The following is a 19,808-nucleotide window of genomic DNA, read 5'->3' as shown; positions in this document are numbered from 1 at the left end:
AATTGTAATATATTTTTTGCATTAAAAATAATTACCTTTAATGCTATTAAAATGTCATACTCAAGATACCTTATAATTTGAGAAACACGATGAATTTAATATTTGGAGGACGCAAACATGGGTTTCACAGTGTTCTAAGAACACGCGGCATCTCTCCTTTAGCGTTACCTGGGCTTGACACAGTTTTACCTCCCTTCTTAATTAGCTGATAGATTTGCTTCGAGTCATGTACCCATGTGATAAAAGTTCTTGTTGCTATATTTAGAAGACTGTGTCCAACATAAATTCCACTCCCAGATCTCTTTCTCGTAATGAACCTCCCATCGACATAATGAGGTCCTTGGAAGAAAGGCATTGCGTAAATTAAAAATACTAATGAGTCTTAATGATAATGAATTATTTTCCTTATTACTGGGAGCAGGACTAACCTTGGGCAACTTTTCCAGTAGCTGAAGATGCCTTCCCTCCACCCAGGCCTGCGCTCCCGTGGGATTCAGTACTCTAAAATATCTCTCGCTTTCTCTCATCAAAACCTTGAATCACCCAAATGTCCCTGATCTTAATAGGAAGTCTTAGAGGAAAGGAAGTTGTTGAACTGGTTCACACAAGGCTATGAATGACTAAAAACACCCATTAACCATTTAGAGGCATGCCTAACCTGTCTGTCCAGAGACATTTTTTTATTGGTTGATTGATTGAGACAGAGTCTCACTCTGTTGCCCAGGCTGGAGTATAACTGGCACGATCTCAGCTCACTGCAACCTCCACCTCCCAGATTCAAGAAATTCTCCTGCCTCAGCCTCCTGAGTAGCTGGGATTACAGGTGCTCGCCACCACATCCAACTAATTCTTGTATTTTTAGTAGAGATAGGCTTTCGCCATGTTGGCCAGGCTGGTCTCGAACTCCACTCCTGACCTCAAGTGACCCACCAGTGTCAGCCTCCCAAAGTGCTGGGATTACAGGTGTGAGCCATTGTGTGCCTGGTGAGACATTCTTATTTTAAAGGGTAGCTGGTTATCTCAGGAGAACTGGTGGTCTTCCTGAGACAAGCCAAGTGTCTTAGGGTTTGTGCGGTCACAAGTAACAGGACCCCACACAGGAAGACTAGACAAAAAAATGATTTATCAATGGGCTACAAGAGCAGCCCTTACAGAACTTAGTGGCAGAGGTACAGCTGGGCTTGGGGGGCCAGGGACAGGACCGGAGATCTGTCAACAGCTGAGGGGACCTTCTGCTTCCCTGGGACTGTTGTCCATGGACTCTTACCACAACTGCCTTGTTCACTCCCCGTCTCTGCTTTTCCTTGCGTCTGGGTCACATATGGCTGCCACTGAGTCACCTGTCCTCCGTTCAGCATCCCATGTTCACAATCCTGCACAGAGAGTTCGGCTGGGACAGCTTGGACCAGGTGTCACCCTCCTGGCCCAGACCCCAGGAGAGCCTGTGGGGTCAAGGCCACATGGGACAAACCCAGCCTGGCCTAGGTCAAAGACTCAGGTTACGTGTTTGTTGTTATAAACAGGATGTACTTGGGGCCTACCTAAAGAGAGGGAATTGGGCATGTCTCCCAAAGAAGTTTACTGGACCAGGCTGAGTTTTTGCTTGATTTGTTGGGGGACCAGAGTGTTAAAGGACTTTGGGGGCAGGAGAGCGATGCTGGCTCATGTGTTAATGACAGGCCCCTGTTTGGATCTGTGCGAGCTGGGCAAGGAGCAGCTGGTGCCATGTTCACTGAGGAAAGAAAGACTTGCAGATGATGGGCACCTTCCTTCTCCCTGGCATTGGTTGGCATGCAGCATGCTAAACGACCCAAGAAAAGGGAGATCTGCCCTCTGTTTTCCACATTGTATGAATTTGCTGTGACTTTGGATAAGTCACTGAACCTCTCTGGGATTCTGTAACTCTAATTCTTTCATTAATAGGTTACATATATACACATACATACATGTGTACACACATATGTATACACTTACGTACTTATGTACTGTATTATTTTAGCAGATTATTATTGTGTTTCTCTTTGCTGGCCTGGAAAGGAAGGGTCTCAGAAGGCCTGCCAGAGGTTGGAGGATTATATATTGCTTGTAGCTAGGAAGAGAGCTGCTTTGTCATCTCATGGGGGAGGAATGCCTGCTGGACGTGAAGAATTAGGCATGTTTTGGTGACCCAGGAAGCTAGAAGTGATTAGAAACTTGCACTGTCTCAGCTCTGCTCCCTTTGGGGGCTGGGTGAGCATGGGAACCTTTTGTAGACTTGGGGAGAAAGACTTTAAAAAAGATCGGAAAGGCCCACTGCTAGAAACTGTGCTGGTTCTCTAGGATTTTTTTTTTAAAGCACCTGTTACCTGGCTGTCCCCTAGAGGACAGAGTACTTGGCAGGGACAAACAGCTGGGCCAGCCCTCCTGCAAGTGACTGGGAATGAGAGCCGAGCACCTCCCAGGCAGGGAGGACAGGTGCAAAGGGGCTTACCCCAGCTCCCACCATTCTGAGAGGAGAGAGGAGGTGCCCTCGGCAGGCAGCAGAGCCAGCCCAGCCGCCGGCTTTCATTTCCCTTCCTCGCAAGAGCTATTTATGACAACCCGTCAGGGCAGGCTGATGGGGCAGATCGCTTTTGGCAGAAGTCCTTTCTACTTGTCATAAATTAAATCACAGAGAAAGCCACCGGAGGTGAATACAAAGAAAGTCCAAGACCACTGGCTGGAGGTTAATAGCTATTAGCGACCCAGGGTTCAGGAGACTTTACAAATCCACAAATACGAACAAGGCAGGCTCCTCCAAATAAATTGCGCCGTTAACAACTAAGCATGCTGTCTGGGATGAAAGTCACAACTCAGAATCGCAAATGATAATACAGCAAGAGCAGGACAAATGCGGCCTGCCCAGAGAACTTTCCAGTCCTCACAGAACATGCACACATTTTTATTCCACCACAAACTCCTCTGATCCTGTGAGGTGGGCTGGCCAGCTATTATCTCCTGAAAATGCCATGGCACTTGCCTATGGTCACACCGCTGGTAGGTGCCAGAGCCAGGGTTGAGAGACAGGCCCCTGGATCTGCCTCCAGCACCCTTCCCATGATGTCAGGAAGCTCCTGCAGGCTGGGTGCAGGCCACGTCACGGGCGGTGCAGGAAGCGGTGGTGACAGCTCGTCACACAGAAGCGCCATGGCGTAGCCCAGAAAAGAGCCCAGGGCTCGCCACTTGAAGCCCCTAACTAGATTCCTGCCTCACTTTGGGATAAGGGGCTTTAAATGCTCCCCATATTACCCTCTTAGCACAGGGTAATATGTGCTCATTGTTTAAAAAAATATATACAGGTATGCATAAGGAGAATATAGAACGTATAAGAAATATGTAGAAGTGATAATCCCACCGTTCAGAGATGAGCATTGTCACCGTTCAGGGCACCAGTCTCATCCTTGCAGACACTTTCTCTTCATCTTGACACATCTTTCCTCACCAAAATGGAATGGTGGTTTTCCCACCGTTCTGTAACTTCTCATCCCGTATATTAGGAATGTCTCTCCATGTCAAATACACTTCAGTGATTTTCTCATTCCATTAGAAATGCTATATGTATATTTCTTGATTGAAGATATAACCATAAAGTTATATATCCTCACTAAAAATACTCAAATCCAAACAGCGCAGGTATGTATAGCAAAGGAAGGAAAAGTTTTCCTGAATTCCCTGCTGGAGACCTAAGCAGTATTGCTAATTTCATCATCACATTTTTCTGTGCCCAGACTGGACACGTAGATGCATTTTCTCTTCTGCAAAGTGGATCCACCTGCTGTTTGGCAGTTTTCTTTTCCCTTCCTGCATATCTGTAGTGTGGACATCTTTTCCTGTTGGTACAGGAGGCTCTAAGGCATCTTCCTTCCAGTTCTGGGAAAAGGATCCTCAGGAGGGCCTGCCCCTCAGGTGGCCACTTGCCCTCTTGAGGGGGGTGGGTGTGGGCAGACAGGCCCCACATCAGCCCTGCAGGACCTCCTGAGTGGGGCTTCCTGCAGCCCCTCATGGGATGCTGTGTGCTGTCTCAGGTGTATACATTCTCACGACCAGCCTGATCCCTGTGCTGGAGAAAGAACACGACCCCCGAGTGGTGAGTTGACCTTGTGGGATATTTTGAGAGTAATGGATTTTGCTCCTGATGGGAAATTGGTGGGCCCAGGTTTGCTGCCAGGCTATCCTAAGGGGGCCATTCTGTCCACATCCACAGCAAAACCGTGATTCTGTCAGGGAGGGGGAGGGCAAGAGGGAGGTGGAGGCATACCAAGAGAACATTTAGACCCTAGCCCTCTCTGAACCCCCCGGCCCCACCCCCAGCTGTCACATGGGTGTCGGCAAAGCACTGGGGAGGGAGGCCTCTGAAGAGCAGGGGCAGCTTGTAGGGCGCTTAGGTCAGGGTGGTGGTGCTTTTCCTGGGGACTCTCCTGCTCAGAGGGGAAGGGACTGGCTACTGGAGCCTGTTCTCCCCCAGTGGGTTGAAATACCATACATTGGGGAAAGCAGGAAGAAGACAGTTGATGGAGGCTGCCTTCTGTCTGCTGTGATGGGCAGAATAATGATACCCCCTCAGCCTGCACCAAAAGTTCTTATCCTAATCCTGGAACCTGTCACTATGTCACCTTTAGATAGCAGGAGGGACTTGGCAGCTGCAGTTCAGTTCAGGGTCTTGAGATGAGGAGCATGTCCTGGAGTATCCAAGTGGGCTTGATGGAGTCTCAAGGGTCCTATGGGAGGGAGGGAGGGAGGAGGGCCAGAGTCAGGGGAGAAGTGACTGTGGAAGCAGAGGGTGGACGATGTGGCTGTGAGCCGAGGAGTAGCCTCTAGAAGCTGAAGGCAAAAGATGGAGTCTCCTGAAACCAGCAGGGGGGACACAGCTCTGCTGACACATGGATTTTAGCCCCATGAGCCCCATCTCAGACTTCTGGCCTCCAGAGCCGAGGGAGAATACATGTGCTGTGTCAAGCCATAGCAAACTCACTGCTCCACAGAGGGCGAAGAGTGGAAGGGGTCACAGGCTTTACTTTGTAAATCTGTTACCTTTATTGCAGATAACCGTCTCCTCAGGAGGAATGTTGGTTCAGAAACTGAACACTGATGATCTCCAGTCTGAAAGAACACCGTTTGATGGAACTATGGTCTATGCACAAAACAAGGTCAATGACGTGGGTTTCCCAAGACTGCATTTTACCCATGGGCTGTGCGGGCCCTCTTCCAAGGAAAGCTGACTCTGGGATGCACAGAAATTGGACCTTAGTAGTTCATGTAGCACCTGAAAATGTTTCCGGACTAAGAGGGCCCCTCTTTGGGGAGCACAGCTCTGCTCAGGCCTGGGGGGCTTTCCGCAGCATTGGAGGAGAAGCTACAAAGCTGCCATGTCTCCTCTCGATGTTTCTCAGACCCAAACAGAACAGAATCCTAGCAGGGAGATCCACTGTCCTGTGCTGCTTAGAGAGAATGAGGTCCCTCCCCTCTACTCTGGGCAGCTCCTGGCTCCCTGGCTAGACAGATGCCCAGGCTTACTGGGAGGGCTGCACATGGAATTTTGAGGGACTGAAGAGGCCAGAGTCCAGAACCCTTGACTACTCTGAACAGAAAGTAGATTTCTACAGATTGAGCATCCTTTGTCTGAAAATCCCAAATCCAAAATGCTCCAAAATCCAAATCATTGTGAGTGCTGACATGATGTCATGAGTGGAAAATCCCACACCTTTCCTTTCTGATGGTTCCATGAACACACCTTTTGTTTCATGTACAACATTATTTTTAAAATATTCTGTGAAATTACCTTCAGGTTATTTGTATAAGGTGTCTAGACTTGAGTTCCATCCCCAAGGTATCTCATTATATATATGCAGATATTCCAAAATCTGAAAAAATCTGAAATTTGAAACACTTCTGGGCCTCAGCATTTCAGATGAAGGATGCTCAACCTGTACTGCTGTGTCTCTGCTTATTACAGCTATATTTAAAAGCCGGATATATATAACTTCCATATTTACAGTTCTTGCCCTTAAATTCACCTGGTAGGGCGCCCACATTGTCTGTAAGGCTGCCAGCCCCTCCGCTTTCCCTGTCGGTACTGTGTGCCTTCTGAAGGGGGCCCTGTCTGGGACTCTGCGCCTCCACGTCTGCTTGTATGCCCCAGGTGTGCCCAGTTTTGCTCCCTGACCCCAGACCAAATCCTGGTGAATTACATCTCATGACTCCAAATCCTGACATTTGAAGGAGCCGCACTTCTTTAGTTTTCCCAGAGGACATGGAAAGAAACCGTCCACTTGTGATAAATGAGGCCCAGAGATGGAGTTCTCTGCCAAGCATGCTCAAACTGCCCTGGGACGGGCAGTCGTGTGACTGCAGCTGGGAAAGGGAAGTATTTAAGGGTTTTAATGTCTATAACCGGTATATTTTCTAGTACATTGTTCCCAGTACATTTGCTATGCCCTGCCTAAGGCAGGAGTTAATTCCCTATTTTTTTTTTTTTGAGATGGAGTCTCGTTCTTGTTGCCCAGGCTGGAGTGCAGTGGTGTGATCTTGGCTCACTGCAACCTCCATCTCCTGGGTTCAAGTGGTTCTGCCCCAGCCTCCTGAGTAGCTGGGATTACAGGCACCCACCACCACATCTGGCTAATTTTTGCATTTTTAGTAGAGATGGGGTTTCACCAAGTTGGCCGGCTGGTCTTGAACTCCTGACCTCAGGTGATCCACCTGCCTCAGCCTCCCAAAACGCTGGGATTACAGGCGTGAGCCACCACACCTGGCCTTAATTCCCATATGAGCAGAACACCCACTCCATGCCAGTCTGTGCTGGGGGCCTGAGGTACAGCAGTGAACAAGACAGATACCACCCCTGCCCTCAAATTGAGCAGCAAAGAATAGAGTCAAAGAGGCGATCTGTGGACAAGGAACACCTGGGTGCTGAAGGGCATAATTTCATGGGTGGTGGATCTGCTGTTCTCCTCTTTCACAGCGTTTTGCTGGGTTTGCTTGTTGCTTGTTCTAGCCTCCTTTGGAGGAGGGAGAGCCTTCTAGGTCCTACTCAGACCTTCTGGGTCAAGAGTGATTCTGGACAAGGGTGATATCAAGGGGCCATACATACTACAGAGTCCAGTGTAAGAGATGCAGGCTGGGCAGGCTTATCTCCTGCCCTTGCACCTAATGGCACCTCCTCTCTCCTGTTCACCCCCTCTCCTGTCCAGAGGCAGCAAGTGGTTCTGACGGAGCAGTGGGCCCAAGGGCACCCGGCCATCCATTTTTCTTCCATGCATCCTGGCTGGGCCAACACCCCAGGTATGTCATAGCCTTTAATTGCTGAGCCACTTACCTTTCATCTAAAAATACCTGAGCAGCCGCAGGATTGACTCTCCCCAGGAATGACCTAAAACTAGTGTAATGAGGACTGAGGAGTTGCTTCATTTCCATTTAGGCAGGGGCGCGTTGGGACTGCACCTGGGGGAAGCCTCATGCAGACAGAGCTTTTGCTTGCAGCTTGCCCTGTGCAAGTCAGGGAAGGGGATGGTGGGAACCGGAGCAGGCGCTGCTGGGTCACCCTCCTAACTACAGCGCATCCTGGCAAGAGGGAGCTGTTGACCACTGTCATTTCCATGTCAGACAGGAATGAGCAGGGCCTGAGGGAAGGCAGAGAGAGAGGCCCAGGCTGCCTCACTACTCCCCAGGTTTTTGGAAATAATGATGCTTGAAGGTAAATGACTGCCACAAGGACACAGTTCGAATGATCTGGAAGCGTGTTGGGGCAGCGGTGGAGGGAAGGAGAATCCTTTTTCCGGTCTGCCTCACTCCATGGGCTCAGGCAGCTCACCTGAGCTCTCTGCAGCTCTTTCCTCCTCCACAAATAAGGGAACTGAAAGCAGCAGCAGCCACAGCACACACCTTAGGGTGCACCCGCGGTGCCAAAAGCTGGTCTCAGTGCTGTCTGCGGATTCACTCGCTCATCCTAACAGCCCCCGTGGGGTGGCCACACCTGTCTGTTATCATACCCATTTACAGATGAGGGAACTGAGGCCCAGAGAGGCTAAGACCTCCCAGCTGGTCCTGGCCAGGGGGTATTAGGGATTAGGCTCTCACATACTGCTGGCACGGCCTTTCTGAATATCAGAAGCCTTGAAATTCATCCTAAGAAATAAGGATTGGGAAAACAAGCACTGCTTATCACAGTGCTGGTGGTAGGAGATGAAGTTGATAAATTATGGAACGCCTGTACAAAATCTGTTTAGGGCTGAAGACTCTGCTGTCAATCATGCTTATGGAAAAACCCCTGTGTGCACTATATCATTAAATGAAGACACTAAGTTCCCAAATAGTACACACCTTGTGATCTTATTTTTGTGACTACCACATCCCTATAGAAGGTGTACACTGGTGCTTTGTGACATCCCATGGAGACCAGCTTGGAGATTTGGCAGAAACTAGCCCTCTGCTGCACAGATGAGAGCCTCCTGTCTTAAATACAAAAAGGATGTTCTCAGCAAAGTGCACCAGGGGAGTGCTCAGGAAGCGTGGCTTCTCCATTCTTTTGACTGCCTAATGGGAGACATGCTTGCTTCTGCCTGTCCAGGGTGAATTCTAGGAGACCATGGGGGACCCCTAGCCTCTTACCCTCCAAGGATACCATTCTAAGAATCCCAACATCAGCTAAGATGTTTAAAATCTGCCTGGCACGCCTTCTCCTGGGATCTGTAATCTGGGTCTACCATGTATTGCTCACAGGTTAGAGAGTGGCTCTCAGGTGCACATGACCTTGGCTGTGGCCCCAGGGGCCTGCGAGGGCTGAGGATGTGGACATATGTCACCTCTGAGTGATACACCACCAGGTTTTCAGATTTTTTCATTTTTGCCTAGCAGACCATTCTGATTTTTCCACAATTAACAAGTATTGCTTCTGTAAAAAGAAAAAAGATGTTTAATTTTAAAAAGGAGGGCCTTAGCTTAGGTGATCCTTTTAATCTCTAAAAGCTCATGATCTCAGTAAGGCTCTTAATAGTTGTTTTCTCTGGTTTCTTTTCTTTCCTTGGCTTCGAGAGAGAACTATTTTGTTTCCCAATGTGCTCACTGTGGAGACACTGTGTTCCCTGAGGTCTGTGGGAAATGGTGTGTGGCCTGCAGCCAGAGCCGTGGCTGGGTCCTCGAAGGCGTGGGCAGGTGGAGCGGCCAGCTTGGGGCCACCTGCGGCACAGGCCAGGCCCGGGCAGGCTACTCCAGGCAAACACCTCCCTGCAGCCCTGGGATGCAGAGGGAGGGGCACCTCGAGGGGCTTGGCAGAGAAAGTGAAGAATTAGCTCCCCTCATCTACTCCTCCCTAAAAAGAGGAAAATAGTAAAACAGTCCAAGGAACCAACAGCCGGGCTTCTCCGAGCCTAGGATGGTTTGAGAGGGCACCCGAACCCAGGAGGCGGAGTGAAGGTTTGCTCGACCCAGTCTCATTGTGGGCCCCACCGCTTATTAGAATCCTCTCCTAGGGTGGAAAGGGGGGCTCTGCTGGAGACTCTGCTCTCGCGCTGGGCTTGGGTGCTGGTGTCCCGGGGACATGGGGACTCAATCAGGCCCATCAGGGACACCTCGAGGGCTTTTTAACAAGGTTCTTTGGAATGGCTTGTGAGTGCTACTTTTAAGTAGAAAGAGCAGTGTATGATCCAATTTCATTTTTACACTTTTTTTTTTTCCTAGTAAGGGAAGTCAACCACCTTTGCTGGAGAATTCTGTCCTAACCCACCTGCCCCTTCCTTTTCTCAGGTGTGAGGCAGGCGATGCCGGGGTTCCATGCCAGGTTCAGGGACCGCCTGCGCTCCGAGGCCCAGGGCGCCGACACAGTGCTGTGGCTGGCCCTCTCCTCCGCTGCAGCCGCGCAGCCCAGTGGCTGCTTCTTTCAAGGTGACTTCCTCCCTGGCTATGAAGGCAGCTGACACAGGGCTGGGGGCAGCAGCTGGGCCTTAGAGGTCCATCTTCCCCTCCGTGAAACACACATTGGGACCGACCCCTGGAGGGTGCCTGGGCTTCTTTGGCGAGATGATTGCTTTGCCTGCTGAGGTTAGTTTTGGGAAGTGCTTTACCCCAGATTGGTAGATTCTTTGAAGACTTGTGATAACCCTGTCATCAAGGTCCTGTGGAGACAAGGTAGAGGCAGTTCCTACCTTGGGGATTTTCTCTGCAGTTTCCTGAGGCCCGGAGGGGCGCTATTCAAAGCTCCAGTGCAAAGGGAGTAATCAACTCGACTCTATTTTTGGAAGCAGTGATCTGTTCACGTCTCTCCCCAGTGGGATCCTAAGGGGGCAGGGGTATGGTGCATGCCATCTGAAGAGAACACTTGACCTTGGGTGGAAGCCAGACTCTTTGCTCTGCTTCTCTTTCTTCTCTTCTTGATGAGAACCACCTTGCTTGAGGGATCCTGAAGCGCTGGTGACCCCTGGGGTGTCTGGGAGGATGGCCGTGCCCCTTCTCACTGATCATTGAAGCGTGGTCTCCCACCCAGCCCTGGGTGCAGCCTGCCAGTTCCCAAACTGCACTTCACAGTCGACCCACGCTGCCTAATCCATGTGGGACCTCTGAGGGCAGGATGGGGTCTAACACCCGCGGGCACCACCACTCCCTCCCCAGCAGGCGTCATTTCAGGGCCTGAGCAGCACAGGGACAGAGGCCCAGCCCCGCTGTGGCGGCTAACACGTTTCCGCTGTTCCCTCTCACTTTTAGATCGGAAACCAGTCTCTACACACTTGCCTCTCGCTAGAACGTTCTCCTCACCGGCTGAAGAAGAGAAACTCATTGAAATCCTAGAACAGCTGGCTCAGACATTTAAATAGGCCAACCCAGATGCAATGTGGTATCAGAATTGCCTTAGAAAGTACCAGAAGGTGTGGTCTAGGGACCAGTGAACAGACCCCACTTCAACTTCCCCTTGAAGATGTTGTGCCTTACAGTGAGGAGCCTACAAGGTATGGGAACTTTTGTTTCAAAATAAATCCTACTGGGGCTGTGATTAGGCTCACCCTGAACTCCTGCAGTAGGCTCTTTTCTTGTTTAAGTCTCTCATTTATTTGAAAATGTAGTTTTCTAAAGAATTTGCAGTTTGAGATGAGCCACCATTGTCAGTCTGAGGGGAGGCAGGGGTGGAGGTAGCAGGAATGCCCCGCTGTGGACTGTGCTTCCCCTCCCTTTCTCAGATCCTCAGTGTCAGAGGCTGGTATTGGGCCCCCCTGCAGGAGAGGGCTGGGCACTGCCTTTGCTGTTCATGGTCCCAGGAGCACAGCATAACCAAGGGACAATGTGTATTTACATACACCATTTACATGAGGCCTAGTTTACATTTGCTTAAGATTAGGAGTGGCTTCTGTAATGCATCTGGCATTCTGGAACTATACTGTGATAAAACCTCTAATTTGTAGCATTTTACCTCTTAGTGACTCCAGGGAAAGCTGTAACAAAACCAATGAGCAGATTTAGAATATATCTACATAGATTCTTGGTGTCCATGGTGGAATAAACATAACTCATACCCCAGAGGAAAACTTAGATGGCCGCAGCTTCTTGGTGGTCCTTGAGCCCTGGATGGAAGTGTCTCATCAGCCAAGGACCCCAAGGAAGGGATTGTTGTGGATGTGCCAGCCTGAAACATCAACATCGGCGTCTTTCTGACAAAAGGTGGTGCTATCAAGCACGCACCAGCTCCATTTAACTGCATGCCTCCTTTTCTGCAGGAGGAAGATGGGCCTCAGCAGTGCTGGGTGTGGGCAAGGCTGTGCTGGCAGCACCAGGACAGGGCAACTCAGCCACCCCCTCAACGGTGATTCCATAACAGGCAGGTCACTTGGTATCTTTGTACCTATTTTTCTTCTCCATAAAATGAACCCCACAAGTTTTAAAAGAGGCTTTCTCTGGCAGTGTTTGCCCTGAAGTCCTCATTTGGAAAGTTTACTAAACGCAGGAAAAAGCCGATTTACATGACAAAGAAAAAGGGCTCCCTGGCCACAGCCCGTATATGTGCTTAGACTGTGGTGAATGGGCCCAAATTCACCTTTAGACGGCAGCTCTCCCTGGTGTTTAGACCAGATGGAGTGGTCGGAAGCCCCCTTCCCACCAAATGGACAGAACCCGTGTGGCTAAAGAGCACAGCAAGGTTGTCAGTGTGTGTGTGGCCGCATGGAACAGTGATGGGACCACAGCTGCAGAAAGGTTTTCACAGACATGTATTTTAAACCATGGAGGCAACTCCACACTGAGAGTTGTACGTTGGTAACAGCTACACGTATATTTTGGTTAGAAGGAAGCACAGCGGGAAAGTGAGCGGAATAAAAACATTCACAATATTCAGCAGCATTTGAATGGAGGCCTGGATACAGACATTTCAACATTCTCGGAAATTCTTGCTCATTACCAGCTAATCACATTCAGGAAGTCAAAGTCAGGACTGATCAGGACCGGCAGGGAGTGGCAAATGCTGGAGGGGTCCAGCTAGACCACACGGGAGAAATCTGTTCCAACGTCAGGCTTATTACCTTCTCAGCCTGACCTCCTGAAGAATCTCCTCACTTCAAAAAAAGAAAAAGATGCCCATACGGTAACATGCCCACGGCAGCCAGGTCCAGAAGTGGGCTGCAGCCCAGTGGAGGTACAGAATGGAAGATCCATGTCCCTGGTTAGAGGTTGAGTGGTAGGCAGGCACTAATGTGGGGCCAGCACCTTCCCTGTTGTCCAGTTAGTAACAGTTTTTGTACTTTTCATATGAAGATTTCCTTTTGCAAAATGACAGTACCTTGAAAAAACAAAGTCATTTAAAAAGCAAGGCAAATGGTATAAGACACAAATACATGAGTACAATGGTTACGAGTGACACTAGTATTTTGGTCCATACTTCATATTGGCATATACTACCAATGTAAGGCTGCCATCCACTTAAATGATAAAAAGAGTATATATATGAGAAACATTTTTCAAACCATTTTCCCTTTGTGAGTGACCGCTCATCTTCTCATGCATCCCCGATAACCAAGGGAAAAAAGAATCATAAATATCAAGGTCAGATTCTCAATCTAACTTTTAAGCCAACCTGCAATTCCTGACACTTCCAAGTCAAATATTCTTGCAAAGGTAAACATTTTGAGGTATCTATTTTTAATGAGATGGTACCATGATTAATTTCCACCTTTACCATCTTTAAAAAAATTTTTTTTTCCTGCAAACTCATGAAACTTCATCTTTTTCCAAAACCAAACTTAGTAGCCTCTAGATGGAAAAAGTCCAGAAAGCAACTCACTTGATATGATGGAAGACAACAAAGGCATGTGGTGATAGACTCTTCTTTATCCAAGCGAAGGCAGCAATATGCGGGCAGGTCACTGGTGAGGGGTTAGGCAAGTCCGGTAATAAACAAGACTCATAGAATCATAGAATCACAGGACTGGAAGGGACCTTAAGAATGATGATTCAATTCATCCCTTACTCAAGCCTTTCATCTCCCTTTCAACATGGCTGGCAAAGGCTACATACTCTTTGTTAAAAAAAAAAAAAAAAAATTCCCTGGTATGGGACATGCAAGGAAGACATCCCATTCCAGTTTAGGACAGATCTAATTTTTAGACACTGCTTTCACGTGTCAAACCTAAGTAGGCTTCTTGGTGGAAAGGATAATGTTTAAAGGCAAAAATACAAATCACAACCCTGAAGGGTTGACATGTGGTTCTTGGTTATGAATCTGAGCTGCAGTTTAAACAGGAACACAGATGTTTCTGGGCTGTTTTGGACATAGATCTTTGGGTCCTACAAGGAAAAGGCAAATGATGTGATAGCAAAGACAGGCACTGCCATGCCCCCATGTGGTGCAGTGTTCCTGCCTCCACAGGACTGGGTCTCCCAGGCAGACCTGTGTATGAATTGACAAAAATCTCTCCCTTCCCCTTGCAAGTGCCCCTGTGAAGAGGATCCCCCACATTGGACTGGAATGATCTGTGACTTGCAGGAGCAGGAATTGGAGGGCAGCAGCTGCACCCAAACACGCGCCACCGCCTGTCGGTGCAATGCCACACTCAATAGAACAATCCCTTCCTGCCGCAGGTCCAGGGCTTTCCTTTACCAAAGTGGACCAGCTGAGCCCAGCACATTTTTGGCATTAGTCTGGGAGTCCTTCCTGGTTGCAGGCTGTGCATATAATAGTCTCCACCTCCTCCCAGATTCCAGTGAGAGGCTGTGCACCCAAAGATCCAAAATTAGTTATCTTGGGTCGTTTTCAGATAACAGCTCTAGGGATTTCCAAAGAAAAAGAAACTGATACTATTATAATATAAACTAATAGTAGCATTGGCTGCAGGAGGAGCCCCTGGGGAAACCCCTCCTGGTGAGATGTGTGCTGCTTCCTCTGAGGCCAGGGAACAGCAGCATCTGATGGTGACAAGCTCCGTTCCGGCACTGTAGCTGAGCCACATGGCTGTTCTCCAGCAGCTCCAGCCCACTTGTGATCCCTGGACACACCACACTGACTTCAGCACTCAAGCCTTTGTTTATGCTATCTCTGAAGCCTGAAAAGTCATTTCCATTTTTCCCCCTTATGACTCACTCCTCATCCTTTAACACTGAGCTCAAGTCCTTTCCTCTGGGAAGCTCCTCCTGCCACACCTGCTGGGTTAGTGGCATCCTTGGCGTGCCTCTATCACGACCACATTGTACTGAAATGACCCATTTACTCACTGTGTGACCTCTGCCCAGCCTGGGAATGGGCCTCAGACGCCTTGCACCGCCAGTGCCTAGTTTAAAGCCTGGTCAGCACTCAGCACGGTTGATATGAACATTCAAATCTCAAAGATCATCTAGATAACTCAGTGTTCAACATGAACTTAATTTCTGCGTTTTTGAATCTCAAGTTAATACATATCTGCCTTCATACTAGGAAAAATTCAACAACATTATTTTAAAGGAGAAAAAAATAAGAATGTATTGGTAAAGTGCCTTCTTTCACTTTGAAATATAAATCTTAGTGAACAGGAACACTTACATACAATTAAACTTTTATGAATAGCCATAACCAAAGGAATCTCATTTAGTGAACGTCCAGTAACTGTGACCCACAGTTAGAGCTACCCTTTTGCTTAAAAAACAAAATTTGGGCCTTAAGAAGTGATTAATGTCAGGCAAAAATAAATTATACTTTTATTTATTTATTCAGGGTCTTGCTCTGCTGCCCAGGCTAGACTGCAGTGGTGTAATCATAGGTCACTGCATCCTTGAATTGCTGGGCTCAAGTGATCCTCCTGCCTCAGCTTCCTGAGTAGCTGGGAATACAGGAGTGTGCCACTACACTCAACTAATTTTTAAATTTTTGGTAGCAACAGGGTCTTGCTATGGTGCCCAGGCTGGTCTTGAACTCCTGGGCTCAGTGATCCTCCAACCTTGTCCTCCCGAAGTGTTAAGATTATAGGTGTGAGCCATGGCACCTGGCCTACACTTTTATAAAATGGATCTCAGAAAATGAAAATATAATATTCCATAAGGGCAGTGCTGTAAGCCCAGGAATCATGGCCAAATGGGGTAGGGTGAATTTTAAGTGCCCCTAAATTTCCGTTTCAATTTTGTCCCTGGAGTGGTCTAAGGGGGATGTATAGGAAGGAATTTATGTGGATGAAGGCAATAATTACCTCCCCCACCACAGGGCTGGGGCCAAAATAAGTGTCATATACACTTGCAGTAAGAGGAACAAACCTGTTTCCAGGGAGCACCCTGTCTCAGGGCGCTGAAAATCTCTCTTCCCACTTATGCCATTACTAAGTAATGTTCAAAAACAGCTATTCCTTGAACATTCTTTTAGATTCTCTTGTTTACATCTCAGCCATAGCTAACTGCCTGGTATATAACTAAATGTGTTTTCTGCTTGGAACACTCTAGATCTCTGAAGATCCCTTCCTGTGTTGTGACTTCATGATTTCTTGAATAATTAAAACAATCAAATGAGAAACTCATTATGGTGGGTTGACCTCATGCAAAATGACACAAGATTCCAAATGCTTAATCTCAAACAATGTTGCTATTGTGAAGACACATTCAGGCAGTAATGTCAAGTAATGTCATTCGTTGGGAGGAACCGAGAGCATGTGGTTTTGTCCCGCCAGGCAGAGAACAACTCTGTATGATATGTGTCGATCTGCCACTTTCTCAACACAGTCACGTTAGGCATTATTGGCAAGAGCTGCTATATGTTTTAAGTAATAGAGCAAAAATATATGTAAAGTGCAAATCCAAAGGGTAAAACAAGAATTATGAGAGTTCACCTGGACAGAACAAAGCCAAGTGCCGGCGCCAGCTTTCACTCCTAAGGAATGGAGCCTCCATTTCCATAAAATGCTTGGAAGACACTCAACACCAGTACATATTTCTCTACAAATTACAAAAATGGGGGAGACAGTTAATGCAAAACTCAAGAATTCACAGTATTACAGACACACAGTTGGTTTGCTAAACGCATTTCACCAAATTCAAGCACCCACACAGATGAGAGAAAAAGGAAGAGCAATGGATACCTTGACTTATCCGTGGTTTCTTGATCATGATTCTCCACACCAGTGAGATGTCAAGTGGCTTCAGCCTCTGAGTGGCTCCGTGGGCTGGGAGGGAGACGGTAGAGTGGCATGCAGGGCCACAGGCCAGAGCCACCGTAGAGTACATACGCAATCTGACAGGACACTGCTTCCCGAATGAGGTCTGAACGCATCTAGACCCATCTCAGAACCCACACAGGCTTGCTGGGGCTTCGCTGTCCTAATACTGTGTTCCTCTCTCTATAGACAGGCCAAGCTCAAAGTTCAGGAAGGGAAAGTAGAGTGATTCATGTCTATTACCCATTTTCCACACACAGTCCTCTATTACATACAACTTAGCAAGTGGCTGCAGGTTCTAGTAATAAACTACAAAATAGATATTTGAATATTTTAAATTTCATTCCCTTATTAAAGCTCTCTCACGGAGCAATCATGCAGAAAAGACTCCAAGTAGTTATAATGGTTTTGACTGATGCAAGCAAGGGTAGTGTGGACCAGGGCAGCGAAGTGACAAGCACTAACAGCCTTGTGCGGTTCATGCGTGTGTGCCTCTTCAAGGCTCTGGTCACATGGGCTGATCTGGTCTGATGGCTCAGGCAACAGCTGCCATGGACCATGGCTGCATGGGACACACGTGCTGGTCCTACTTCCCAATGCTGGGGCAGCAGAATCACCTCTAGGAAGAAAGCACATGTGGGGCAGTAGCGAGGATGGCTTGTAGTACTTCCCCCTAGTTAGAGAAGGAATGAATGATTGTGAGGGCAAAAAACGGCTTTCCAGGAAAAGAGGGAAAATAATAGGGGGGATTTCAATTTCACTCCCATATATATTACCACCAAAAACCTGCAAAATCAGAAGAGGGCAAGACACTTTGAGGTGGGGCTTGGGTCAGGAAGGACAAACAATTGGCCTGTGATCCTCAAGAGACTGGTGAGCTCCCTGATGCTCCGGGCACACGAGGCTGAATGAGCTGTATGTGTAAAGTGCTTAGGAGGGGCAGGCACCCAGAGCAGGCTTTCCATTAATTTTCCATTTTTACAGGTGAAATAAGACTTTAAAAAGGACTTCAATATCCTGAGTTGAGCCACTACACACAAGAGTATTTCATTTTCTCAAGCTTGATTGGACTCCCTTAGATATAAGAGTTCTTCAGGTGTACTCTCTAAAGTCCTCTTTTCCATTCCCCATGGGAACACAGCCTGCGCTGTAGGTACCTGTCTCGGACCAATCACATACTGTTTTAGTAAGAAAGTGTGCAAAGTGTTCTGATGAAAAATATCTAGTTTTTAAAGGGACAGACTACAGAGGGTGAGGAATACAGCAGAATTACAACCTTGCTATAATGAACACATTCAAGTTCAGAGATGATGTCACACAGAAAAACACATCTTAAAGACACTTATTTTAAGAGCATGTATGGTAGGGGTCCCCAACCCTGGGCTGTGGATGGGCACTGGTCCATGGCTTGTGAGGAGAGAAATGAGGCTGCACATCAGAAGTGGGCAGCAGGCAAGTGAGTATTACTGCCTCAGCTCCGCCTCCCATCAGATCAGCGGTGGCATTAGATTCTCATAGGAGCACGGACCCTATAGTGAACTGTGCATGCAAGTGATCTAGGTTGCATTCTCCTTATGAGAATCTAATGCCTGATGGTCTGAGGTGGAACAGTTTCATTTTGAAGCTGGTCCCTGATGCCAACAAAGTTGAGGACTGCTGATGTAGGGTTCTGTGTGTGTGTCGTTCTTTTTTCATTGTTATGAGGAAGAGCTGTGTCAAAAAACTAAGGCTCAGGAGGCTCCAACTGAATTCTAAATGATCCAGGCACTGATCATTGAAGCTCTGAGTTAAAATAATCTACTTCTGTGATAACCATGGTTGGGAGCAGCTTTCTCACAGCATTTTTTTTTTTTTTTTAATATGGAAAAGACAGAGGCAACTGAGGCAGAAACACAGTCTTTTCTACTTAATAAGAACATGAATGAGGCAGACATTACAAACAAATCTTCAGGTCATTCCCACAGCCAGCTGGCGAACCCATATGATGGGTTTGCAAGTCTCTCCACTGAGGAGGACATGAAAGCAGAAACACTGGAATAAATAATGTAAAAACATCCCCTCCAGTAAAGGCAGAGAAGGTGCAGGTAGATGCAGAGGGAAGATTAGAAAAAGACCCTGGCCACGTGACACATGTTGAAGTAAAGAAAACACAGAAACTATAATGACCAAAATACTCTGAATAGATACTTCCCTTATTTCTCTGACACACAAAGCAACAAGTAAAATGGAGTGTTGAGAAGTATAAAAGTTAAACACCCCACACAGATTTTTCGGTATAGTCAAAACAATGCAGCACAGCCAGACCGTATAAACCATTTGTTAAAAAAATAGCTTCTTTTCTATTGTATGAACAAGTTGGAAGAGTCCCCTTGCAAGTGTGCACTTGGCTGGGTTACCACTGTACGCACAGGTAATCTGCAAATTCATCCAGGGTCTTCAGTTTCTGACTTCTCACACATCTGCTTTACTGCTCTGGTGATGATTTGGATTAAAACAACCATTTCTTTAGTAAATACTAGCTTTCTGATTCCTGGGAGAGTCATTAAGACACAACTGGGGTCATATCCCACAGCTGCAAAAAGAAAAAGAAAATACAGAATGAACTAAAATTAAATTGTGTTGAGGATAACAGTCCTTGTAACTAAATTCTTCAAGGAATTTTTTAACCAACTACATACTACACTAATATGATTTCTAAATCTATAAAATATTTTTTCATCAAAAAACTTCAAAGAAAGCTCAAAAACATGACAATGACAGCTTGAAATTTTGATGCAGCTAATGAAGAATAATGGCAGAGAGGACTGGGACGACAATCTATTACTGGCTAAGAGGACTAGGAAGCCAAGCTGCCCTGCAAATCCTCCTGTGACTCACTAAAAGGGTAATGTTGCAGAGCACTGTGTTTACATCTGAGGCAGCTTTAGATGAGCCAATATTAAAGAGACAACATAGATTTGGCCTACCCTCCGAACAGACTGAATCCATTAAATAACTCAATCTATTAACTGGACACCAAGCACATGCTATGTCCTTTCCATTTAAACTTCCACTTTACAAGATATCTCGTTTTCAAAAATAAAGGACCTGAGGCTCCCAGAGTTTATTCTATTTTAACTAATTAATTCATAATTTTGAGACGGTCTTGTTCTGTCACCGAGGCTGGAGTGCAGTGGTGCAATGATGGCTTACTGCAGCCTCAACTTACTG

General features: G+C 47.3%; 2 protein-coding genes across 6 annotated transcripts in view; one reads left to right on the top strand and one right to left on the bottom strand.

The window, feature by feature from the left end:
- DHRS12 (dehydrogenase/reductase 12) overlaps positions 1-13,532 on the top strand; it is a 38,100-nt gene extending 24,568 nt beyond the window's left edge. Inside the window, exons 6-10 of the mRNA XM_037743441.1 lie at positions 4,044-4,105; positions 5,061-5,174; positions 7,209-7,299; positions 9,760-9,897; positions 10,714-13,532. Of these exons, the coding sequence (XP_037599369.1) occupies positions 4,044-4,105; positions 5,061-5,174; positions 7,209-7,299; positions 9,760-9,897; positions 10,714-10,823 (515 nt within the window). The 3' untranslated portion in view covers positions 10,824-13,532. The remainder of the gene's footprint in view (positions 1-4,043; positions 4,106-5,060; positions 5,175-7,208; positions 7,300-9,759; positions 9,898-10,713) is intronic.
- Positions 12,188-19,808, bottom strand: part of WDFY2 (WD repeat and FYVE domain containing 2) — a 199,685-nt gene continuing 192,064 nt past the window's right edge. For 4 of the 5 annotated variants that reach the window (XM_037743438.1, XM_017542455.2, XM_037743440.1 and 1 more), the window contains one exon: positions 12,188-19,170. In XM_037743438.1, the coding sequence (XP_037599366.1) occupies positions 19,141-19,170 (30 nt within the window). In that variant the 3' untranslated portion in view covers positions 12,188-19,140. The remainder of the gene's footprint in view (positions 19,171-19,808) is intronic. The other variant, XR_005202480.1, reaches the window with a different exon arrangement.

The sequence above is a fragment of the Cebus imitator genome, unplaced genomic scaffold (assembly GCF_001604975.1).
Source record: "Cebus imitator isolate Cc_AM_T3 unplaced genomic scaffold, Cebus_imitator-1.0 Scaffold145, whole genome shotgun sequence".
Taxonomy (NCBI): Eukaryota; Metazoa; Chordata; class Mammalia; order Primates; family Cebidae; genus Cebus; species Cebus imitator.
Note: the sequence above shows the minus strand (reverse complement) of the source record. Positions and strands in the feature narration are given on the sequence as shown.